Source organism: Gopherus flavomarginatus, chromosome 8 (genome assembly GCF_025201925.1).
Source record: "Gopherus flavomarginatus isolate rGopFla2 chromosome 8, rGopFla2.mat.asm, whole genome shotgun sequence".
Classification (NCBI taxonomy): domain Eukaryota; kingdom Metazoa; phylum Chordata; order Testudines; family Testudinidae; genus Gopherus; species Gopherus flavomarginatus.
Window position 1 is genome coordinate 40,076,219 of NC_066624.1, and position 23,237 is coordinate 40,099,455.

General features: G+C 50.9%; 1 protein-coding gene across 5 annotated transcripts; it reads left to right on the plus strand.

Moving 5' to 3' along the window:
* Nucleotides 1-1,254: 1,254 nt before the first annotated feature.
* Nucleotides 1,255-22,482, plus strand: PRRG3 (proline rich and Gla domain 3). Of its 5 annotated transcripts, XM_050964397.1 has the most exons (5): nt 1,255-1,358; nt 8,132-8,173; nt 16,443-16,603; nt 17,196-17,631; nt 18,109-22,482. In XM_050964397.1, the coding sequence occupies exons 2-5, from the start codon at nt 8,167-8,169 to the stop codon at nt 18,195-18,197; spliced, it is 693 nt and encodes a 230-aa protein (XP_050820354.1). In that variant the 5' UTR covers nt 1,255-1,358; nt 8,132-8,166; the 3' UTR covers nt 18,198-22,482. The 5 variants fall into 5 exon arrangements, 2 of the variants coding, with proteins under 2 accessions (XP_050820354.1, XP_050820355.1); XR_007775825.1 differs by lacking the exons at nt 16,443-16,603; nt 17,196-17,631; nt 18,109-22,482 and adding exons at nt 9,087-9,339; nt 11,279-11,879; XR_007775826.1 differs by lacking the exons at nt 16,443-16,603; nt 17,196-17,631; nt 18,109-22,482 and adding exons at nt 9,205-9,339; nt 11,279-11,879.
* The last annotated feature ends 755 nt before the right edge of the window (nt 22,483-23,237 follow it).

Here is a 23,237-nt window from a genome sequence, read left to right on the forward strand (position 1 = left end):
CCTAGACAGCTGCCAAGGTGTACTGAACCCTGTTATAGATTTTCCCAAGATAGCTACCTCACACAAGGGATGATCTTGGGAAAACCTGGACAAGTGGCAACCCTCAGGACTGGAAGGGACCTCCTTGGTCATCAGGTCCAGTTGCCTGCTACTGCAGGCAGCTCTTTCATATTATCCTGTTCATAAATATACAAAGCTCTATTTTAAAACTAGTCCTTATTGGGATGCTGTTCTGGAACCTCCCTCACATGATGATTAGATTTCCAGCCTAAGTTTATTTGTGGCCAGTTTATCCCCATTTCCTCCCTGGTGTTGTTGTAAGAGCCTTAGATGACAGACACTGTAGAAGTGCAGAGAATCATCGGTCATCATCGTTTTAGTTATTTATAAGCTGCAACGTGGTGCTGGAACCAACTTTTGCAGCTCGGAAGTGTTTGGTTTGAGCCCTTTTCTGTTGTTGGCAGCAACAGCACCAATGCTTCTGGGGTCAGAGCTCAGCTGGCAGTGGGATGCGCTACTACCTGTCAGCAAGGTGAAGCTTGGCCCATCTCACCCCATGTCTTTAACTGCCCTGTCGGCATGGACTGTGAGCTCTCTGGGCAGGGCCTGTCCCTTACTATGTGTGGATACAGCACAAGGCACAACAAGGTTGGGATCTCAGCTGTGGCCTATAGCAAAGAGACTCTTCCCTATGACCCCAGCAGCTCTCGGGCCAGGCAGGCCTCCACTGGGGGCAACTTCCTTCCCAGTCTGGGGCAAGTGGAGAACAGTGGTGCTGAACATGAACAGTGGAGCCAGGTCCCTCTGCAGCCACACAACAAGGCCCTGGCTTGGTGCGACCATGGGCCCAGACACTGCGGTGAGGGGCGCATCAGAGCCGCACCAGGCGGAGACGCCTCCCAACGCTTCGTACTCACTCCCAGCCCCTGCAGCGTCCTGGCATGACCCAGCCATTAGGACTACAGCTCCCAGAGCACCCTGCGGCGCAGAGGCCGTCAAACCCAGAAGTGGGACGGACCTTCCTTCAAAGGCTGTCCTCTGAGTGGACACAACAGGCGGCAAGGCCCGCCTCTGCCACGCTGATTGGTCACAGTGGAGAGGCGTCCATCCCCTCCCATTTTGTGACTGGGCAGACTAGATGAAGCGCTCGTTCCTTAGCGGCTGAATGATTGGTCATAGACGTCTGCCAGCTCCGCCCCCGCTCTGTGATTGGACAGAAAGGACGGCTTCGCCCCGCCCCACCCCGCCCCTTGCCCTGGTGGACACTGGTGGCTGCAGGCTTGAGCGGGCGGGCGAGCGAGGAGCTGTCGGCTTTGTGTGTGGGCGCGCGGGGAGCCCGGAGCTGCGGCGGGCATGAGGTACCGGGGGGGAGGGACTAGGGCAAGGCGAGGGGGTAATGGGAAGTACAAGGAGCGGGTCATGGCGAGGGGTGGGAAAAATGGGGAGAGGAGAAGGGGTGGGGGTGTGGGTTGAATGGGGAAGGGGGGAAAGGGTGGGGGTATGGGTTGAATAGGGGAGGGGGGAAGGGGTGGGGGTATGGGTTGAAGGAGGGAAGGGGTGGGGGTATGAGTTGAAGGAGGGAAGGGGTGGGGGTATGAGTTGAAGGAGGGAAGGGGTGGGGGTATGGGTTGAAGCAGGGAAGGGGTGGGGGTGTGGGTTGAATAGGGGAGGGGTGGGAGTATGAGTTGAAGGAGGGAAGGGGTGGGGGTATGGGTTGAATAGGGGAGGGGGAAAGGGTGGGGGTATGGGTTGAAGGAGGGAAGGGGTGGGGGTATGGGTTGAATAGGGGAGGGGGGAAGGGGTGGGGGTATGGGTTGAATAGGGGAGGGGGGAAGGGGTGGGGGTATGGGTTGAATAGGGGAGGGGGGAAGGGGTGGGGGTATGGGTTGAAGGAGGGAAGGGGTGGGGGTATGGGTTGAATAGGGGAGGGGGCAAGGGGTGGGGGTATGGGTTGAAGGAGGGAAGGGGTGGGGGTATGGGTTGAATAGGGGAGGGGGCAAGGGGTGGGGGTATGGGTTGAAGGAGGGAAGGGGAGGGGGTATGGGTTGAATAGGGGAGGGGGTATGGGTTGAATGGGGAAGGGGTGGGGGTATGAGTTGAAGGAGGGAAGGGGTGGGGGTATGGGTTGAATGGGGAAGGGGTGAAGGGGAGGGGTATGGGGTTGGATAGGGGTGAGACTGATGGGTTGGATGGGGATGGGAGAAAGGTTGGAGGGGAGGGGTATGGGGTGGATGGGGAGGTGTCATGCAGAGGGGAGAAGGGGTGGGGTTTAGGGTGTATAGGGCTGGGACAGAGGGGAGGGCCATGGGGTAGAGTCATGGGGTGGGGGAATAGGGCAAGGGGCAGGGGATGAGAGGATAAGAGTTTTGGGGAGGGTAGTGGAGGGGGATGGGGGTGTAGGTTTGGGTTGGAGGGGGTGGGGAAATGGAGGAGAAGGGGCAGGAGGCTAGAGGAAAGGGGGAGGAGAGGACAATGGGAGGGGGTCTGTAGGGATGGAGGGTGGATAGAGGAGTGGGGATGGGGAAGGGGGGCTGGAGGAGTGGGGATGGGGAAGGAGGGCTGGAGGAAGAATGAGATGGATGTCTGGGGTGGGGGCACTGGGGAGTGCAGGGGAAGGGGGATGAGGGGGCAGGGTAGTGTGAAGTAGTATGAATTTTTAGGAGCTGGAGACAAGCCAGGGCTGTGGGAATTGGGGGTGCAGTAGAGACTGAGTTGGAGGCTGAGGGACTGTGCTAGAAGATGGGTGAGGGACAGTACTGGAAGAGGGGATTGAAGGGGAGGGTGGGATTGGGCACTGGAGTAGAGAGAAAGGGGGTTGAGTCTGCCTTTGGGAGGTGGGAATGTCAGGGAAGTGGTGGGGAAGGAAAGAGGGATTGGGATGGAGGGTGGCGGGGAGGAGAAGCACAATGGCAATGGAGGGAAGAGTGAAACGAATCAGTACTTGAGTGCTAAGCTCCGAGGAGCTGGGAAAGTATCAGCTAGGGTGTGTGGGTGCTGTGGACTGTGGGGGAAGGTGTGTTCACTGGGGCTACAGTAGGATTTGGGGCAGGTCCAGGAGGTGGAGGGTGCCTGGCTGGTATGTGTCAATTTACGCAGCTGTTTGTGAGCATACGCTCCAAACCTGGTGAGTTTTAGGATTGGTTTGTGGGGACGAATTCTGGTTCTATTGAGGGTTTGTGGATTGGTTTGTGGGGATGGCATTCTGGTCACCATAGGGCTTTGTGGTCTCTGAGAATTGGAGCCTTCCCTGATGTGTTGGTCTTGGCTTTGAAAACAAAAATAGTTCTTCGAACTTGGCATCCTTGGCAGTATGATGCCCAGCAATCCGGCAGCCTCCCAACGTGCCACCACACGTCAATGGTTTTACGGAATCCCACAACCCACTCCTGCGCTGGCAAGAGGATCGGGGATTCTGGCTAACCTCTCCGTCTGTGTACATCCTTCCCCCAGACCACATACCCACGCAAAGTCTGACTGTATTGCTAGAGACAGAGGACACCATAGTTTACCAGCATGGTAAACTCAGCATCATCGTTGAGTGGGGGGAGCCCGGGGGTTGCGAGATCTGGAAGACACGAATGTGTGACTGCATCAGCATCGCTATTGCTGTATCCCTAACGCCTCCTCACTATTGCCATGGCAACCTCCTATTGATGGTGTATTTATAGAGGAGGAAAACACTGTTCGGAGAAGGAGGGAGGGGAACCAATCGGGTGGGCGTTGAGGCTGGACTCGGGGTTTGGGTTCCTTAGGTTTTTGGTATCCTTAGGCAGAAAAAATTAACTCTTCAATGTCCTTTGAGGTGGAGTATTTTGTGTTCTAGACCTTGTGTTTTGTATGGGTGCCTATAATGCTGGTGTGTTTAGAAATGTGAAATACATGCCCAGAATATAAATGTATTTATATATAATCTACGTCACTTGCTGCTATGATACATGCACGCCAATCATGTGTATAGTATACACATGAATATTGAAGCTCATATCTACCAGGTTATTTTTCCATTGGATTAAATAGCGCTACTCCTTTGTGCTAGGAATATATTCTCCTTCCTCACACGACCTGCATCCCATCAACTGGCCCCTTGCATGCATAGTTCAAGTATTACCAGCCTGGCATCAAGCTTATAATTAAATTCAAAATATCAGCTCTTCTTAAAATGATCCCCTTCCCCTCCCCACACACTCATACCCCTGCCCCCTGAAATGTCTTTTCTGAAGAGGGGTGTATACCGCTGTTCATCAGAGACACCGCATGGCCTAGCGACAAAGAGTCCTGTGGCACCTTACAGACTAACATGTATTGGAGCATAAGAGTTCGTGGGTGAATTCGTGACAAAGTGGGTATTCACCCACGAAAGCTTATGCTCCAATACGTCTGTTAGTCTATAAGGTGCCACAGGACTCTTTGTTGCTTTTTACAGATCCAGACTTACACGGCTTACTCCTCTGATACTTGACACCATGTGGCCTAATGAGCCAGGATTCCTGATTTCTAATCCCAGCTCTTGCCACTGATTTGTGTGAGGATAAATTAATGATTGTAGACCCCCTTGTCCCTTCTAAGTATTGTTGATGAAGATGAGGGTTTATGTATAACCCTCTCCTGTTGTCACATATTTTTTTTATTTCTTAATGAAAACTAAACATAAGCAAAAATTAACCAGAGCAAAGTAACTTCTGATTATAGCTGATGCAACTGACCATGTTACAGTCTATAGAAGATCCAACTGGATTGTTACAAGTTCTCAACCTGTGTCACATCAATGTTTTAGGAACCAAAGTTTTCTCTGTTTGGCTAACCAGAGCTTAGAAAAAATTTCCAGTGTTGAAAGCATCTATATTGGTCCAGTCTGTCTTCCTAGCCCCTGGTGCTATGTGAGGTAGCAGACTGTAAAATCAGGTTATCTTGCTTTCTTCCTTCATCCCCACTTTAATTCCAGCATGTATTTTGCAGTCAATATTTCGCAGACTGCTAGAGATGAATGCTTTAGGCCATTGAAATGTGCATTCCACATGGCTACAGACTTATATTCTGTGTCTAACCATTCTTGAAACAACAGCTTCTAAAATCATGTAAGACATAGTTGTGGTGTTGGTGGATAGAAATGTTAGTAATAACCAAAAAGAGGTTGTGTGCAAGGTTCACTACTCCCTGCGGGGTTGGGGTGAGAAACAACTGCTCTGTGCTACTGGAAGCCTTAGATTCCTAGGTTTTGAAGAGATGTAACATTTATTTCTAGCACCGGTGAGTAAAGTAATTGGGCTTAGAAACTGCCGCTGAGCTACTTAAGGACTGATCTAGATCTGAGTATTGTAAATCCTGGACCTCAGACTAGTGTAGTTTTTATTTCTTGTTTCTCCTCTTCTTCTGTCTCCCCCCCCGCCCACCCACCCAATAATACAAGTAAAGTCCGGTAAAAATCTTTTTACTTCTCTGGTTTGCAGTGTCACTAGAGCCCCTGGGTGGAATTGTGCCACTATATTACATGATCAGAATGAGAGGGGTGGGTTCTGCTGTGCAGATCTGAGATGAGGGGAGAAAAGCAGGGAATTCCTGTAATGATACATCATGGGCTTGAGCTGGCTAGCAGAGTACAATGGGGAGGTGGTGGTAGAATAGAGTCTGAAGGATCCACTTGTCACTGGTGAATAGGAAATGGCTCCTGTTTGTGGAGGGACACCAGACACTTCTACACAATGTGTTTTCATTTTTTACAGCAAGTTAACCTTCCAAATGTAGTATTGCCTTCCTGAGTTTGCTGGCAGCTGTAGCACCACGACTGTGCTGTTAGTTTTGCTGTGCAGCATTAATGGAACTCTTCTCATTTGCACTGCTGCTATGCAGTAGGCTGAGCAGCAGTGAAACAGTCAACAGTTGTCATTCTGCAGGTATGCGGGAAAGCTGTGAACAGCAGAAGCATCCGCTGGAACTGTTCATGGAGGAGAAGGGCTCAAAAATAAATTGGAGGCTGTTGAGGGGCTTGGGTAGAATAGCAGTAGCTGGGAAGTGGGGGAAGGATAGAGTAGCAGGCTGCTCAGTCCCCCAAGCAGTGCATTCGAGCATGCTGTCTTTCTAGCAGCTGGGAATACTATTACTATATTACTGTTACTCAACTTGTGTTGAAGTGGTGCCTTGGGCCCTGATCCATTACTGGGGCCCCTATGTGCCAGGTGCTGTACAAGCTCATAATGAATGGTCCTTGCCCCAAACAGCTTACATTCTGTGGGCAGGGGCAAAGGGGGTATTTCTTCCTTCATGTGACTGGTGTATTCAGCCTAAAGCTAGCAGGTGCCAGGTGCAGTTTTCAAGCCTGTAGTACAGTATCTGTGTGCTGTGGAGATAGGCTTTCCTAGCACAGGGGTAGGCAACCTATGGCACGAGTGCTGAAGGTGGCACGCAAGCTGATTTTCAGTGGCACTCACACTGCCCGGGTCCTCGCCACCGGTCTGGGAGCTCTGCATTTTAATTTAATTTTAAATTAAGTTTCTTAAACATTTTAAAACCTTATTTACTTTACATACAACAATAGTTTAGTTCTATATTATAGACTTATAGAAAGAGACCTTCTAAAAATGTTAAAATGTATTATCGGCACGCAAAACCTTAAATTAGAGTGAATAAATGAAGACGGCACAGCACTGCTGAAAGGTTGCCAACCCCTGATCTAGCACCTCTGGTTGAAGAAATCTTGTTTGTTTCTCACCCTCTGGCTTGGCTCTGGGCTCCTGGCCATCTGGCTCATCTTTCACTTTATGGACACGGTTCTGTGTGCACCCAGGTGTCCAAACTCTCTTCTCAAAGGGCCTGATTCTGTGAGGTGGTTGAGCATCCTCAATTCCTACTGCCTTAGGGAGCTGAGAACACCCCAAGCAGTCTACATTAGGGAGTCTATACCAGTAGCTATGCCTGTTGAGCCGCCTGGAGGAGATGTGACATAAAGAGATCTTTTGCCAGTATGGTTCAACCACCAGCCCAAACTACATAAGCTATACTGGTAAAAGGACTCGTGCTGGCATAGCAGCATCTACATGGAGGTTTTTGGTAGCCCAGCTGTGTTGGTCAGCAGTGTGGATTTTTCACACCCCTGCCCTACATAACTATTCCAGGAAAATTTTGTGGTGAAGACCTGGCCTCAGCAGGCTGCAGGATCGGGCTGTAAGCTCTCAGACCAGTAAGGCTCCTAAGTGCACACTGTGGGTTTAGACTGGCTGGCAGAGCTTTCCTGGCCACGTAACAGGCGCTGGCCTTGGGATGAAGGGTAGTTAATGTTAGGGCAGCGGATGTTGGACGTAGCCTGGCAGTGAACTATAAAGTCTGCTGCGGTGGGAAGAGGTTGTAAAGCACTTTGCAAGCCTTCATGTTCTATGCCTCTCGCCCGCCAGCATGAGGCTAGATTGTATGAAGCAGCCAGTTAATGTGTGAGGACCGGAGTGTGCTACATTTCCCCTGCATGATGTGATGGAGCAGAAGCTATGGGGCTGTTTTTACCCTCTCCTACTGAAGTGGGGCACATTTGTTCACTGAGAGACAAAGATGCCCTGAGCTGACTGATGAGAATCCCTGTAGGCCTTGTGGCCTGCTTCTTGGGCACTCTGGGGTTATGCAGAGCGGCTGATATGCTCTGTCTTGAAGCCGGGGGATCTTGGGACAGATCAGGTGCTGAATGTATATATGGAGTGGGAGCAGGGCCGCCCAGGGACGGGGGGGGGGGGCAAGAGGGGCAATTTGCCCTGGGCCCTGCAGGGGCCCCCACGAGAATATAGTATTCTATAATATTGCAAAACTTTTTTTTTTAATGGAAGGGGCCCCTGAAATTGCTTTGCCCCAGGCCCCCTGAATCCTCTGGACAGCCCTGGATGGGAGGGCTGAAAGTGGGTTGGATGAGCTGGCGAGGGCCAGCTGCCATTTTGTGATGTGTAGTGTGTACCTAAGAGCCTGGAGGCAGTATTGGCTGGGTCATGGTTTTCTGTAGAGACGATGAGTATGTAGAGCTCAGCTGGGACCTGCAGCAAGCTGCCCAGGCTCCAGAAAAAGCCATTTTTTCCCCATGGATCAGTCCCTGCTACTCATGTGACCAAAGGCTTGGAACCAAGAGCCCTCCATGACTCTCCCATTTTCTTCCCAACAGGTAGGTGAGAGCCCTGAGTATCTGAGCAAGGCAGCATGGCAAGTAAGTATTTCCCAATGAGGGTCTCAAGGGCAGGGAGGGGCAAGCATGGTCTTTCCACTCCTCCTGGAGGAAGAGGTGTGGGGGGACGGGTCTCCTGCATGTGGTGGAGGAAGGGGCTGGCAGCCTCCTCTTTGAGAAGATGGTAGGGAATGGTCTGTGTTGCCTTGGGTCTCAGAGGTGGGGCAGTGTCATGGCTCCTTCTAGAATCAGAGTCTTGAGGCATGGCTTTATCTCTTCCTGCACATCTCTTTGCTGTGTGTTCCCTGGCTGCAGAGTCAGAGTCTGGTTTCCAGTAGAGAAGCTGGGTGAATTGCTGGTCCCTCTCGCACACCTGTAACGCACCAGGCACCCTCACCCAACTGTGCGTTTTTAGTTATGCCACCGTTTGGCTCTGCTTTGCTCTCACTACCTTACCAAGCCAGAATGGGCATGGATTGCTGGTCTAATAGCCCCAATCATGGACCAAGTCCTGCTCTGCCCTTCCCACAGTGTACTGGTCATAGCCTATCTGGTCTGCTTTCCATGCTGCGTGGCACAGGGGGCCATTTGGCTTGGGGCCTGTTACCTGTGCTATCCAGGTGGTGGTGCTCATTTGTGCACTGTATTCACAACCCACTTCTTCCGCAGCAATTTGACTTTGTTTTGCTCCAATCTCCAGCATGGCTCTGAGGAGGATTTCCTGGGAGCATGGTAGGGGCAGATCTGAGAGTGCTGTGGCCATTGGTGACTAGCTGGAGGGGAGGTGACCCAGGCCCTGCAGTCGCTGTGTAAGTGAACAGCACAGTAACCCACTGCAATGGCCGCTGCTCGGACTAGCAAGCTGTGCTGGGACAATATAGAGGGCCCAATGGTTCAGTATGATAAAGCTGAGACAATAATAGCAGGGTGGGAAAAGCATGTTTGATCTTTAAAGAGCTACACTGAATCCTCCCTGCTCGCTCCTGTGTGCAGCCTGATGTGCTGCTGCATGGCACAGAGGCTGCGTGCGGTGCTCCACTGAGAGCTGATGATAGCCCTGGTTCTGAAGCCAGACTGGGAGAGGCCAGGGATCTTGCTGGGATCTTGGGATCTGCTTGAGGCATGCCAGGATCCAGACCCAACAGTGGAGACAGCGGTCGAGCTGAGCCAGCAGCAGGACCCAGGGGACGAGAGCTGCTCTGTACCAGGTATGCAGCTCTTTGTTATATGTATTGTGCCAGTGAGGAGGCTGAGTGCAGGTGCAGGGGGAAGAGTTTTGTGGCTTCTTATGGATGCTGCCATTTCTGTTTTTTAAAAGACACTTGTCGCCTCAGACAAGGGTGGAAGGCCTCACCTCTCCGCCTGCCCTTTCTGGCTCTACAGCTACCAGGCCTTCCCCAATAATTCCCCAGTTCTGGCCTCCTGCTCAGTAACCCTGCTCAATGCCCTTTTGGCCGTATGAGTCGTGTTCGCTGTTAGGGTGACCGTACCCAGCAGCCACTGAGCAATGGCATCTGCCTGGACTCGAAGCTGGCAAAGTAAGGGAGGGAAACAAAAATAACACACACTGCAGCTTAAGCCTACAAATAAGACCTGGGTGGCAGGAAGCTACCTCTTGGCTGCTGTGGCCAAATATTTATGTGGCACTGCATCTGTTGACCCCTTGGCCATGGCATCCAATTAGCATGCTGCTCTTATCTGGCCTCAATCACATGCCGTTCTGTCTGATTAATGCATGAAAGACAGTCATTGGCATATTTTGATAGCAAAGTGATGTAGAGCTAACACAGGCCATGGGAGCTGTCAGGATAATTACTGCTTACCCTACCTGCCGTCAGGCACTGAATGCATTGAAAGAAATCTACCGTGGATACCAATTAACCTCAATCCTTATTCCTCTGTGTCTGTAAACCTTTCATGATGCTCGTGCTCCAGCGTACAAAGGGAGCTCTTCAGGGGCACACCCTGCTGTTGACAGTCAGTGGGGCTCACTGGTCTTAGTGCCTTTGAAAATCAGCCCCCCTGATCCAGTTTGGATGCAGTGCTTATTCCCCTTTACCCTGTAGAACATGGGAGGGCAAACTATGGCCTGCGGGCTGGATCTGGTCCATCAGGGCTTTCAATCCGGCCTGTGGGATTGCCAGCCCTGTGGCACAGAGGGGCTAAGGCAGGATCCCTGCCTGCCCTGTCCCTGCGCCGCATTCCTGTGGTCTCTGGGGGGGAAATGGGGGTAGCGGGCTCCGTGCACTGCCCTCTCCTGCAGGCACTGTCCCCCACAGCTCCCATTGCCTGGAAACGGAGAACTGTGGCTAATGGAAGCTTTGGGGAGGGTGGTACCTGCAGACAAGGACAGCGTGCTGCGGAGCTGCTTGCCCCACCCCACCCTCAGGAGCCACTGCCCGACATGCTGGCCACTTCTAGTAGCGACATGGGGCCTTAGCCCTGCTGCGTGCCACTGCCATGCTGGAACTGCTGAGATAAGTGGCGCCGGCCAGGAACCCACACGCCAACCCCCTCCTGCACTACACACCCTCTCCTTCACCCCAGCCCTGTGCCCTGAGCCCCCTCCTGCACCCTGCACCTGTCCTGCACCCTAACCTCTTGCCCTGAGCCCCTTCCTGCACACTGCACCCCCCCACTCCGTACTTCCTCCCATACCCCAACTCCCTGCCCCAGCCCTACATTCATGGCCCTGCATACAATTTCCCCACCCAGATGTGGCCCTTGGGCCAAAAAGTTTGCCCATCCCTGCTGTAGAAGCTCACGCAGCCCCTGCTTTCTCTGAGCCTGTCCCCCACTGTCCATTCGAGTGACTCCAGGGCCAACCTGCCAGCCCCCCCCTGCTCTGACATCCCTTGCTTACTCTTGCTGGGACCATCGGCACGCATGTCTCCGAGGCTCCTGTTTGCCTGATAAGTAGCCTTTGGTAGTGTGGTTATACTGACTGTCAATAGCTTCCCAGTCCTTCCTTGTCCTTAAGTCCAATGATTTAGCATCTCCACCCTTGTAACAGCTGTGAATTCTGGAGGCACTGGCATTCGAAATTGGGCTAGAACAGAAACTTCCATTGTGTTCCTTGGTGATCCAAGGAACGATCGAGCTTTTCCTTCACTTATTGAAGCTTTTATTTGTTTCTTTTCATTATAGAAGCCAGTACAGCACCGTGGATGTCCCAAAGCAGGAACAGGCCAGGTTGCACAATGGTGGAAAGGCTGGCAAACCTGAGGTCCAGGAGAAGCGGGGAACAGGCTTGTTACTTCAGGAAACACAGAGGAAGACTCAAAGGAGCTCAGAGCGAATGTTTCAATGCAAGGAGGAGGAAGCGAGATGCGCTCCTGAAAGACTGGAAGGGTTGAGGCAGGAGGCCGAGAAGCTTATGCCAGGCTATTTCCAGAAAGACAGGAAATGACTTGAGGATAGACAGCTCCATTGTGAAACCTCCATCCAGTGCACAAAGGCTGAAAAGCCGACGATAGCCAAAGCTGACCCAGAAACCAATCCTTGCATCATCTGCTCAGTACAACCCTGCTAAGCTGGCCAGTGCTCCTCTTGGGACAGCTCCCTCACAGCCATTCCCCATGAAACTCCTTCACAAACACTGAAGAAAGAGGAGAGCTGGGGCCACAGCAAGATGCACTTGATGACTGTAAAATAGTCTCCATTGCCATTGTTTTTGTAAATATGTTGCTCTGGTCTAGTATTGCAGCTGGCCTGCATCTCTGTATAATAAAGTAGATTCTGGAGAAAAGTCACTGTAATTCACATCCTTCACACAGTTCTTTATTATGCATGTCAAGCTGTCTGCAGTGACTCAGGAACATGAGTACCAACCTCAGGGCAGACTGCTAAGAACCAGGGCACAAACCCCAAATTGCCTGTGAGTTCTATACTTAGATTTCGCCAGTCAGTTATTAAGTGTAAGCTCCTCAGGCACTATAACAGCCTTAATATGGAGTCACAAACAGACTCTTGGGGTACTCCCATCTGTCTCGTCACCCAGGTCCCTTACACCAAGAATCCCAGCAATATTCAGGTTACCCTAGTTCAAAGGACCAGTCACTTACCGTACATCAGTTGCACTCTAGATCTCACACTGAAGACAACACTTGTAACCAATGCTATAATAAACCATCTAAAGATTTATTAAATAGAAAAGGAATGAGTGTTAATTACAAGATTAAAGCAGTTAAACATAAATATACAAATGTTACAATCTTAAGTTTCAAGAGGTAATAGAAGCTTCTATAAAAAGCAAGCCCTATATGTCATTTAGGGCTAACCCAGGCTAAGCTCTGGGGATCTTTTGCTTATGCATAGAAAATCTTGCCCCCGAGAGTCCAAACAGGATAGAGATCCGGTTCTTTCTTGTTAGGTGTTTTTATTCCTATCTCCCCATGCAGGGTACTGGACTAGATGACCTTTCAATCCTATGATTCTGTGTGCTCTGAGTTGTGAACTCAGCTGATGGGAGGAATTCACTTGCATGACTCATCTTTGTGGTTGTGGAAGTGGCGGGGGAGTGGGAGGGAGAGCAGAGCAACAAATGTCTTTTGTTCTCTTTAATGTTCTACAGTAGTCCATCTGGTGTTGATGGGCCTTCCTCTTGGTCAGGACGTAACACCTTCTGTTGGTGACCAGCACTTTACACTAGTTAATGCAGGGGTAGGCAACCTATGGCATGTGTGCCAAAGGCGGCACGCAAGCTGGTTTTCAGTGGCACTCACACTGCCCAGGTCCTGGCCACCGGTCCAGGGGGCTCTGCATTTTAATTTAATTTTAAAAGAAGCTTCTTAAACATTTTAAAAAACTTATTTACTTTACATACAACAATAGTTTAGTTCTATATTACAGACTTATAGAAAGAGACCTTCTAAAAATGTTAAAATGTATTACTGGCACGCAAAACCTTAAATTAGAGTGAATAACTGAAGACTCGGCACAGCACTTCTGAAAGGTTGCTGATCCCTGAGTTAATGTCTCTCTCCTGTTTAGTGATTTACAGCATCACAGAAGCTTACAATACAAATGCTTAAATATTACTTATAGAGTCTGTATCCCATATTGTAAGGTGAGATTAATGCATGCAGCAACTCACAAGCAATCAGTAAAGTCTAAACATGTTATTAAATTCTAATACCTATTTTAATAACACTTAACACACAGGTGAGCCAAACTGCTTCCAGCTGTGTATTTTTCAGTGTTCAGTTGAGACATGGGGACCTTAGCATGAGCTGCTACCTGGTCTACCAGTGTTGTAATCCATACAACAGCAGCTCCTCTTAAACTCCCTCAGCAGAGCAAATATTAATAAACCACAGGGAAAAAAGTAAATGCAGTTACCCATCAAGTGTATCCCATCATGACCAAAAGATGGTGGCACGTCATAGCAGTAATTGCTAATACACATCAATGCCTCTGGAGTAGCATACTCCATAAAACCACTCACCATATCAGTTGAGAGTAGGAGAAATGAAGGTCACATGAAAACAAGGAGAAACCTGCCACCAATATAGCAACAAATCACTCCTAGTTAAAGACAAGGTAACATTTTTCGTTAACTGCTTGCATGATCCTTCTTCCAAGTCCTGCCATTAGTTAGAAGTTTGCGCACAGAGCACTTGTTATCTGGGCAAATTGCAGGCTGTGCTGATGAACAACTGCTTTATGTGTAACAGTTTGGCTGTGTGTAAGTTGCTTCAAATCCTGCTGCCCTCTCACTCCACTGTGCACAGGAGACCTTGCCTTTGCTTTCACATGGATTTTGCAAAATGCATGTGATTTGCAGATATAATTGCTACAGTAATCAGTGAAGTGTCATGGCTGGTAACCCACCTGGCCTTGTCTCCCAAATGTGCACTGTCCTGGGTACAGGTCTCTGGGTTTGTGCCATCTGAGAATGTTTCAGAAACTGAGGCATTGGTTGGCCTGAATTGTGGGGATGGAGACCCCATCACTGCCCGTGCCATTCAGTGAGAGTAGGGTTCGCCTGGAAGAGTCCAGAGTGTTTGACCATTCTCCTGTGTGCTCTGAGCACCCTGGGTATGTTTGCATGATCTTCCTGTGATTCCCCAGTGAGTAGGACCCCCTCCTATGAGCACGTGACTTGCTGGGACAGAGCACACAATAGGCGCGTAGGTTCTGTTGATTGGAGCCAACCTGATTATTTAAATCCATGAATTCTCTCTGCCACCTTGGCTGCTCTAGCACATGCCAGTGCATGAAATACCATGCCATTGTGAGAGTCTGAAACCAGCGCCTGCAGGAGACTCCCCATCCCCAAACTGGGACGCAAGGGATAAATAACTGTCCTGGGTGGATAGTTTCCACAGGGCACTTGCCACTCTTCTGCAGGGTGTTTGGCTGTCTCCTCCTTGTGGACTGGTGCTTCCATGTAGGGGCTAGTCCCACACCCACTGCACTGAAAAGTGTCCTTAGTACGAAGTTATGCAGCTGCTTGCTGCTCCTCACGGGTCCTGAACCACTTGGTGTCCCCAGTCTGTGACATGTGTGGACCCAAAGTGAGATTTCGTCTGTGGAGTGTCATCCTTGCATACTGCACAGATCCAGCCATGGGTGGGGTGCGGGCATGAGCATTGCAGCTGAAGCTGTGTGAGTGCTGGTATTGGTCTCTGCCTCTTCACCGGTGCTGTCGGGGCTCTCCTGTACCTTGTAGCAGCTCTCGGATGCACCTCAGGACGGCTTCTCCAAAGCTCCAGCTGGAATCATTCCTGAGCTGAGCGTTTGTCCTGGCCCATTTGAGAAAGGGAGTCAGAAATAATGCCAACTCCTGGGGAACTATGGGAGTTTGGCCTCATCTCCGACAATCCCTCTGGGGTCACAGAAGGCCTTTTAGAATCTCCCACTTTGCAGTGGTGTGCTGGGAACGTGGGATTGGTAATGCAGTATAAGGTGGGGGGGAGAACACAGCCAGCATAGGTGCATTGGCCTGTTGGTACTTAGACTGGCATCATCCCCTGCTGCAGCTACCGCGGTTCAGCGCTTGGTGCAGATGCCGCCTAATCTGCTGGCCTATAATGTGCAGCATGGGCTAGGGTGATGATTTAGAGAAGGGCTGCAAAAGCCCCACTCTCCTTCCCTCAGATAGTGGCGCCTCTTAACTGAGAGTCCCTGCTCGTCATTGGTTCTGGCAGCAGATAGACACATGGCACATTGGTTCTCCTGAGCAGAGGTGGTGTTGCCGGCAACGCAGCCTGCCAGTGGAGGGCTCAGACCCTCTGCTTTCGGAGCTCCTGTTCCTCCATCCATTCCTCTTCCCTGTGCCCTGGGGCTGCCTCCTCCTGTTGTGGCCATAAATGGGGCAGTTCCATAGCGGTACCAGTTGTGCTCTGGTCCCCTGTTGCAGTGGGTGCTTTGCCTGTAATCCAGCTGGTGGTTCCCAGCCTATTGAATTGAGTGCACGTGTTATTATAAGGAACCAGGGCAGCTGATACAGGATGGCTGCATCAGCCCAGATTGGGTGTTGCGCAGTTTCCAGTGCCATTAGATAGGAGACTGCAGGTGGGTGATATTGCAACAGGACGCCCTCAGCCGCATTCAGGGAGCAGCACTGTGAAATCTACCAAAGGGCAGGGTTTTAACATGAACAATATACCCCAGGCATGACTGAAATCTCCTTGGAGCTTGGCTGATGCTTTTAATGGATGGTGGGCCAGAGCTGCATTGTGTGGGTTGGTTGCGGGCTGGGTTCTGATCTCCTCCCCCTCTGAATCCTAACAGCACTGGCTTTCCCTTGGGCAGAGGGGTGGGATGGACAATAGCACCGAAGGCCTGAAGTTACAACCAGCCCAGTGTAGGAGTTACATGTTTCCCCCTCAATCTAGTCCTACACACTCTTTGAAGCGTTCAGGGCTGTTGAGAGAGGAGGATGGGCTGTGACGTGGCACTGCTGAGATTGTGTTCTGCTGGTAGGTGGGTGGGGACTATTAAAGCTCTCCTTGTGAATCTCTCTTGCCATTGTCCTCCCTCAGCCCAGCGCACGGTTCCCATCTGGCTCCATCACACTAGCACTGGCCAGCTTGGTCCTAGGCAGCAGGAGAGCCTGTAAGGGCAGCTCAGCTCCTGCTCTACCCTCTCTCTGGTAGGACGTTGTGCCTTCTTAGCTAGTGGGACTGGGTGGGCGGACTCTAGCACTGGGCTGTGTAGCATAGCTAATGGGTGCCTGTGCTGTTGGGTATCCGAAGCTGCCATCTGTGTAGTAGCCTGTGCCCTGTGGTAGCAAGAGGCTATTGGTTGGATCATTGTGGGGCTGGGTGTGTGGGAGTCCTCAGCGCCTCTGTGTTGTGTGTTTCAGTGTTCCTGGGGGCCAAGAACGCCCACTCACTTCTCAAACGCCTCCCCCGGGCCAACAGCTTCCTGGAGGAGTTCCGCCAGGGCACCATCGAGCGGGAGTGCATCGAGGAGATCTGCAGCTATGAGGAGGTCAAGGAGGTGTTCGAGAACAAGGAGAAAACGGTACATGGGGGCGGGGCTGTGGGAACTAGAGCCTGAGGAGATGGAATAACTCGAGCCCTGAGGGGTGTGGTGAAGGAGATGGAGGGGAGAGAGAGTGGATTGTCCTGCCTATGAGGTGGTTTGTTCCCTGGGTGTCAGCAGGAAACCTGAGCTCAGTTTTCTTTTACCCACCTCTCCCATGCAAGGCCATTTCCCTGCCAGGTGTCCTGCACTGCGAGCCGTGGTGTTGGCAAGGCATTGCTGGCACTGCCACCATATGCTTGTGGCACACTCCCTGCCCTCCACTCTAACCAGGACAGGAGGTGGTGCTAGCACAGGTACCCTCGGCCTCTCATTGGGCCACTTGCTGCTGTCAGAGCGAGAGCCCAGAAACTGGTGCCCTGGTTCCCATGATGTCTCAGGTACTGGCTCCCTGGTTTGTGCTCTATTGGAGGGGAACCAGTGGGAACAGTTCTACCTCAGCTACAGAGTGGAAGTCGGGCATGTAAGCGAGCAGCCCCTTGCAGCTGCCCTCTTCCTTTGGCCCCCAAGCTGAGGGGCGCTACTCCGACACAGATGCCTGTGACAGGTGCTGGTTTGTTCCTCTCTGCAGATGGAGTTCTGGAAAGGATACACCAGCTCCATATACTCTGTCAAGGACCCCGGGCAGGGCACGGAGCGCTCAGATGCCATGTATGTGGTGGTGCCTCTCCTGGGAGTGGCTCTGCTTATAGTCATTGCCCTGTTCATCATCTGGAGGTGTCAGCTGCAGAAGGCCACGCGCCACCGTCCCTCGTACGCCCAGAACCGCTACTTGGCCAGCCGAGCGGGCCGCAGCCTCCCCAGGGTCATGGTGTACCGAGAGACCTCTCACAGCCAGGGGGAAGGCCAGTCCCAGCGCGAGCCAGGCAGCAGGGTGCCTGCCGGAGGCAGAGCAGGAGGCACTCTTTACCCGCCGGAACACTCCGTCTCCATCCTCTCCAGACTGTCTAGTGCCACCCCTCCCCCTTCCTATGAGGAGGTGACCGGTCACCCGGAGAGCAGCAGTGGTGAGGAAACCAGTGTCTCCTACAATGACCCACCGCCCAAATACGAAGAGATAGTGGGTGTGACCCCTGCCTTGGGTAAATAGTGACGCTAACTCCCTGCGCCTGGACCCTCCTTTTGGTGTAATTCTCTCTCACACCTTTACTAGACAATGCCATCACAGAAAAGCCTTACCTTCTTCGCTCACCAAAAATAACCGTCCCTAACCGGGGGGGGGGAGGAAGTGGCACCAGAGTCCAGGCTGGGGTGCAGCGGAGAGCAGCCACCGATGCAAGAAGGCACAAGCCCTGGAAATCCCCTCTCTTCTGCAGCCACAATCCAGCTCACACAGGCTCTGCATGGAGGGAGACCAGCCCCCGAGAGGCACCCTGGCAGGTTATGTTAGGTTCTTTGGTGCCCATGATCACTGGGGTGAAGGGATCTCGCAGCAGTGGAGTTCCTTTCCCTGTATCCCAGCAATGCCCCATTTCTTTTTGTAGTGGGAAGAGTGGAGCAGGATGAACAAAACCTTCCCGAGGGGCAAGAGGTGCTTCCTGCCCACCCCAAACACTCAGCTCTGCCCGTGTGACGTGGCACTCACAGAAGCGGGGAGGGATGCTCTGTGGAGCACCAGGCTGCGAGGAGGGAGAACGGCCCTGCCATCCCTCTCCCATAAGTGCCATAACAGCAGGAGATGAGTGGCAGATCGTCGCTGGCCCTGTGGGGGTTCTCATCGGTGTGTTCAATCCAAAAAATAAGTGTAGTGTCGTCCTGTGTTTAAAACAGCCACACTGCTGCCTCGGCACCCACCTCCGCCCCACGGTATATGCACACGCTATCCCTGGCATCCATGACGCTGAGACGCCCGTAGACATGGGATCAGTGGTCAGACAGACAGAACCTTTTCAATGTTTCTTGCAACATCCAGCCGTGGAGCCAATGATGGTTTGTGCCTCAACAATCCTGTTGTTCGTACATCTGGATGAGGTCTTGTTTTTCCCTGCATCTGGACTGTGGGATCTTTGTTCTGGGGATGGTCCTGGCTATCTCACTGCTCACTTGTTTAGCACTAATATTTAATTTTGCCTTTGGAAGATTTACTTTTCCTGGGTTTCTTGCCAGGGATGTGTGTGTGAATGTCAAACACTTGAGATCCCTGCACAGCTTTGCACAAGGAGTGAAACAAATCCACTCTCTAGCTCTGTTACCTGGAACAGTGAGAGATGCAGTTTATATCGGCCTCCTCCCTCTTCTCTGCTCATTCTGCCCAACTGCATTCTGCATCGTTGTGATCTTCTGCGGGATGCAGCTGAAACCAGGGAGATGTTTTGTGATTCTGTATCTTATTTCCAAAGGGGAATATCCCAGGGGCTAGCGCCTGTGTAGAGAATGTCTCTAGAGGTGGGGACTGGGGTTTGTGTCTCAATGATCACTGCTTTTCGTAACATCTGTTCTAGGGAGCGATGCTTCTGTAGCAATTGGGGACAATGGCATTGAGCTGGGATTGTTCTCTTGTGCCTCCTGTCTCTGTGTATGGCTGAAGCAGGTGGGCAGTGGTCTGTTCTTTTGCCTTGCATGACGCCAAATCAGAGTTTGGTCCTGGCAGATTTTTAAGGTTCTTCCCTTTCTTTAAGATTGGGGATGCCTCTTGTTCCTTGACCCTTCCCTGTTCCCCCTCCCAGACCTCCGCCAGGGCCTCTCCCACAAATTGGACGCAGTTAAAAGAGGATGTCTTTCCATCCCATTCCCCATCCCACCATGTTCCAGCTTCCTCTACCAGTGCAGTCTGTGAACTATCTGAAGAAAGGGGTGCACTGAATTACATGCTCACCAGGCTGGAGGCAGATGCAGTGCAGCATCCCTGCCGTCCTCCACTCCAGATGTGCTTCCCCATGTCCATTTGTCCTGCCTGCGGCTTTGCTTCTGTGGGACCATCAGCTCTGCACGGTGAGGATGTGAGACTGTTCTCTAAGGCCCACAGCGTGATCTATGCTGAGGCTACTGTACAGAACCTGCCGAGGCAGAAGGGAATCCCTGAGGCTTTGTGAGGTCAAGGTGAGCTGACTTGGGACTGTAGGGCCTGGTGCACCTGCCAGGGTCAGGCAAGCATGACTTGCTTCAGTGTCTTGTGCTGCCCCTTGCTGTCTTCTGGGTCTCACACAGCTGGCAGGGCAGAGCTAGAGGAGGCAGGAGGCACAGATGAGGGAGAGCAGAGGAACAAAGGAAAGGGGAGAGGGGAATTGTGGGTGAACATGCTCTTGTGAAGTAAAGTGGGGGAAAGAGGAACTCAGTGCTGTCCGGCCCATAACTCAGAGAAAGCCCCTAGACACTCAGCTGCTCTGATTAGCCAACTGAACCGTGCTGCCATCAACTCAGGTGCTTTGCAATGTTTCTGTTCAGCAGGAAGTGGGGTGCAGGGAATTGTCGGGGCTGGTGGACTCTTACCCTCTCCCCACCACAATGTTTCCAGAGGCTGGGGCTGGCCATATGGGTAGGAAGCATTTTCTGCATGGTGCGTGTTTGATACAAGCCACTACCAAGCTTCACAAATGTGACTCTCTGTTGAAGATCCCATGTTCACAGCACTGTGCTTTATATGCAAACAGGAGGTCAAATCTCCACTCTTTCCTATGACTTCTGGTCACCTGTAACTGTAAAGAGATCTATGAAACATCAGAAACATACGGATGCTGCATATTGTGGGGCAGATTGTGGTTAAGGCATAGGACGGGGAGCTAGAAGGTCTGGGTTCTGTTCCCGGTCCTGTCACTGAGGCACCGTGTGACCTTGGGACAGTCACTTACCCTGTCTGTGCTTCAGTTTTCTCCTCCAGAGGGACAGTATCTTGTGGGGGTGTTGTGAGGCTAAATTCACCGCATGTAAAGTGCTTTGAGATCCTTGGATCAAGGTACAGAGGATCTGGGACAGGATAAATGGGCGGAGCTTAGGAAAGTTCCCTATAAGATTCTGCAGGTTCTTTTGAGCTTCATCTGTCTGCAGAGGACTCTTCTCCTTCTGGGTTCAAGAGTGCTTTGGTGCGTGGACATGGATTGGATTATCTGTGGGGTTTTCCTAGGGGCTGTGTTGAACTTCAGGCTCTAGGGCTACCAATTTAAAACCAGAACGCGCTGTCAGGCCTTCTAGAGTTTCAGTGCACACTCCCTGTCCCAGCTTCCATCAGTAATAGTGGATCTCACGCTCCCATGCCACTCACTCATATCTGTTCTTAGGCCCATTTCAGAATGCCTGAAATGTGCAGAAATTGAGGGTGTGGGCTGTTTTGGCTAAGGCCTGGATCTCACAGAATTTTGCCAGCTTTTTTTTTTTTTTTTTTAAGAAACAGTGTCAGACGCACTGATCATGTTTGGTTTTCTAAATATCTTTTTTGCAAAATCTGTGTTTTAGTCACTGGCTTTTTATTGGGGTCGGAGCATTGAGAACCGAACATCATGAGTAGTTACAGAGAGCAACTTAATTAAACAGTGGACTAAAGTCCCTACTCTTATGAGGGCACAACTCCATTGTCATACACCAGCTGTGAATTTGGCTCTCTGACTGACATCACCTTTGTTATTGTTTCCCGGTGGGCTTTTGCCTCACTCCAAATTCTTTCCTTCTCTTCCCCCGTCTTCAGAAAATAGAAGCACAATGAGGACAGTAAAATCAAAGAGAAACCCCAGCAAAAGGTTTAATGAAATCAACAAAAACTGTGTGCCCCAAACTCTTTAAACTTCTGCAGCCTTGTGAATCTAAAAGCTGCAACATTGTGCAAAGGCAGAGGAGCCAGACAGTGAAACTGACAGTGATCAGAAAGTGACCCAGGGCAGCGTGGCCATGAAGTGCACCCAGTACACAAATGGCATAAAGTGAACTCTGTTTGCTTTTAGGAATCCAAAGTGTTGCTAATAACACTGGAAGGCTAATTCTGTCTTGCAGGGTCTGATATTTAATTTGAAGGTGTCCCCTTTGGAAAAGTAGCTGATTACTGCTTACTGGATCCGAACAATGGTTTGGCTCTGTTACTTTCTTGAGGAGAAATGGATTATTGGTGATGTTTGTGTAGTGCCCCTGAGTTGCACAGTGTACGTATGCCCTGATTGGTACAAGGACCCACAGCTCACACTTAGGATAAGCATGAAAGGAATTGCTGAGGGAAAGAAACTGCCCATACTCCTGTTGCATGCCATCTTGGAAAGCAATCCAGGTGCTTCTCTGAGTTGCACCTCCAACTGGCTCCTTTACAACCCTGCAGGTGAGTTCCTCATTGCAAGGATCCCTGCTTAGCAAGGGGGGCTCCTGCTCTCTCCCTCATCCTTCCCCCTCCTTGTTGGCAGCCCTCCAGTGTGGTGGTCTCACTGCTAGTATTGAAATGTCCAGCACTGCCATCCCTGTAATGTTACCGAGCACAAATCTCCCCCCACGAGCACCTGAAAGATATTTCAGCTGGGTGGAAACTCCCATCACTACATATACCTCTCAACTATCCAAGGTTTGCCTCTGGCCCAAGCACACCCTGTCTTCACACTGCTTTGTTCTGGAAAATGTCTGATAGCAGAAAGGTGGACTCTGGAAATTGAGGGTTAGGGAAAATGTTATTTCTGTTCCAGGCGCCACGCTTGCATTGTTTGCCGATGGCTGCACTACTGTTTGTTGTGTCTCTCTCCTTCTGGGTCTGTGTTCCACATGTGGGCCTTAGTGGGCTGAGAGGTATATATGGTCTATAGCCAGATCAGGATCCACCGGAGCCTGAAAAGGAACAGAGGGAGATAGATGGGAATTTCTTCCTCTCTCTCTCTGTAATATTCACAATAATTAACCCTGCAGTTTGTATTCTGTAAAACTTGGTATATTTCTGTGCCAAAATATTTATTAAAAAAAAACACTGTCAAAATTGTTTAGTGTGACTTTTCTGTTAACTGAACTAACTTGTTGGCTCCAGGTTACTCTGGGAGGTCAGCTCCTATTTAGGATGGAGGATTTTTCTGTGGGCCCAGTTCAGCCTTGCGCCTTGTGTAGTCATTTACATCAGTGCAAAGCGAAGCACTACGAAATCACAAGGGGTACCATTTTTCACCCTCATTGTATGAGTGTAAATAGCTACCCAAGGTATAAGGGGTCTGGATGAACTGGACCCTCTGTGCCTTTTATGGACTAGCTCTCTAACTTGGATGAAGGTGACCAGTAAACTCAGCTTGAAATAGGGTGACCAGACAGCAAGTGTGAAAAATTGGGACAGAGGGTGGGGGTAATAGAAGCCTATATAAGAAAAAGACCCAAAAATCAGAACTGTCCCTATAAAATCGGGACATCTGGTCACCCTAGCTTGAAAGGAAGGACTAAAGAATGCTGCATACAGGGCTAGAGCTGGCATTATGCTTATTGAGAGAGAAAGGATGGCATGAAACTCATCTTTGAAATTGTACCTGCAGCTCATAGAACACTGTGCTGGAAACACGGAGAGTGTTGTCCCCAGGTTACAGCCCAGCACTGGCTAGACCCGGGTCAGCAACCTTTCAGAAGTGGTGTTCCCAGGCTTCATTTATTCACTCCAATTTAAGGTTTCGCGTGCCAGTAATACATTTTAACGTTCTTAGAAGGTCTCTTTCTATAAGTCTATAATATATAACTA

Coding starts and splice junctions, on each gene's coding strand:
- PRRG3 (XM_050964397.1), top strand. Junction 16,604..17,195: donor TCGAGAACAAGGAGAAAACG/GTACATGGGGGC, acceptor TCCTCTCTGCAG/ATGGAGTTCTGGAAAGGATA. Junction 17,632..18,108: donor TCACCCGGAGAGCAGCAGTG/GTGAGGAAACCA, acceptor TTCTTTTTGTAG/TGGGAAGAGTGGAGCAGGAT.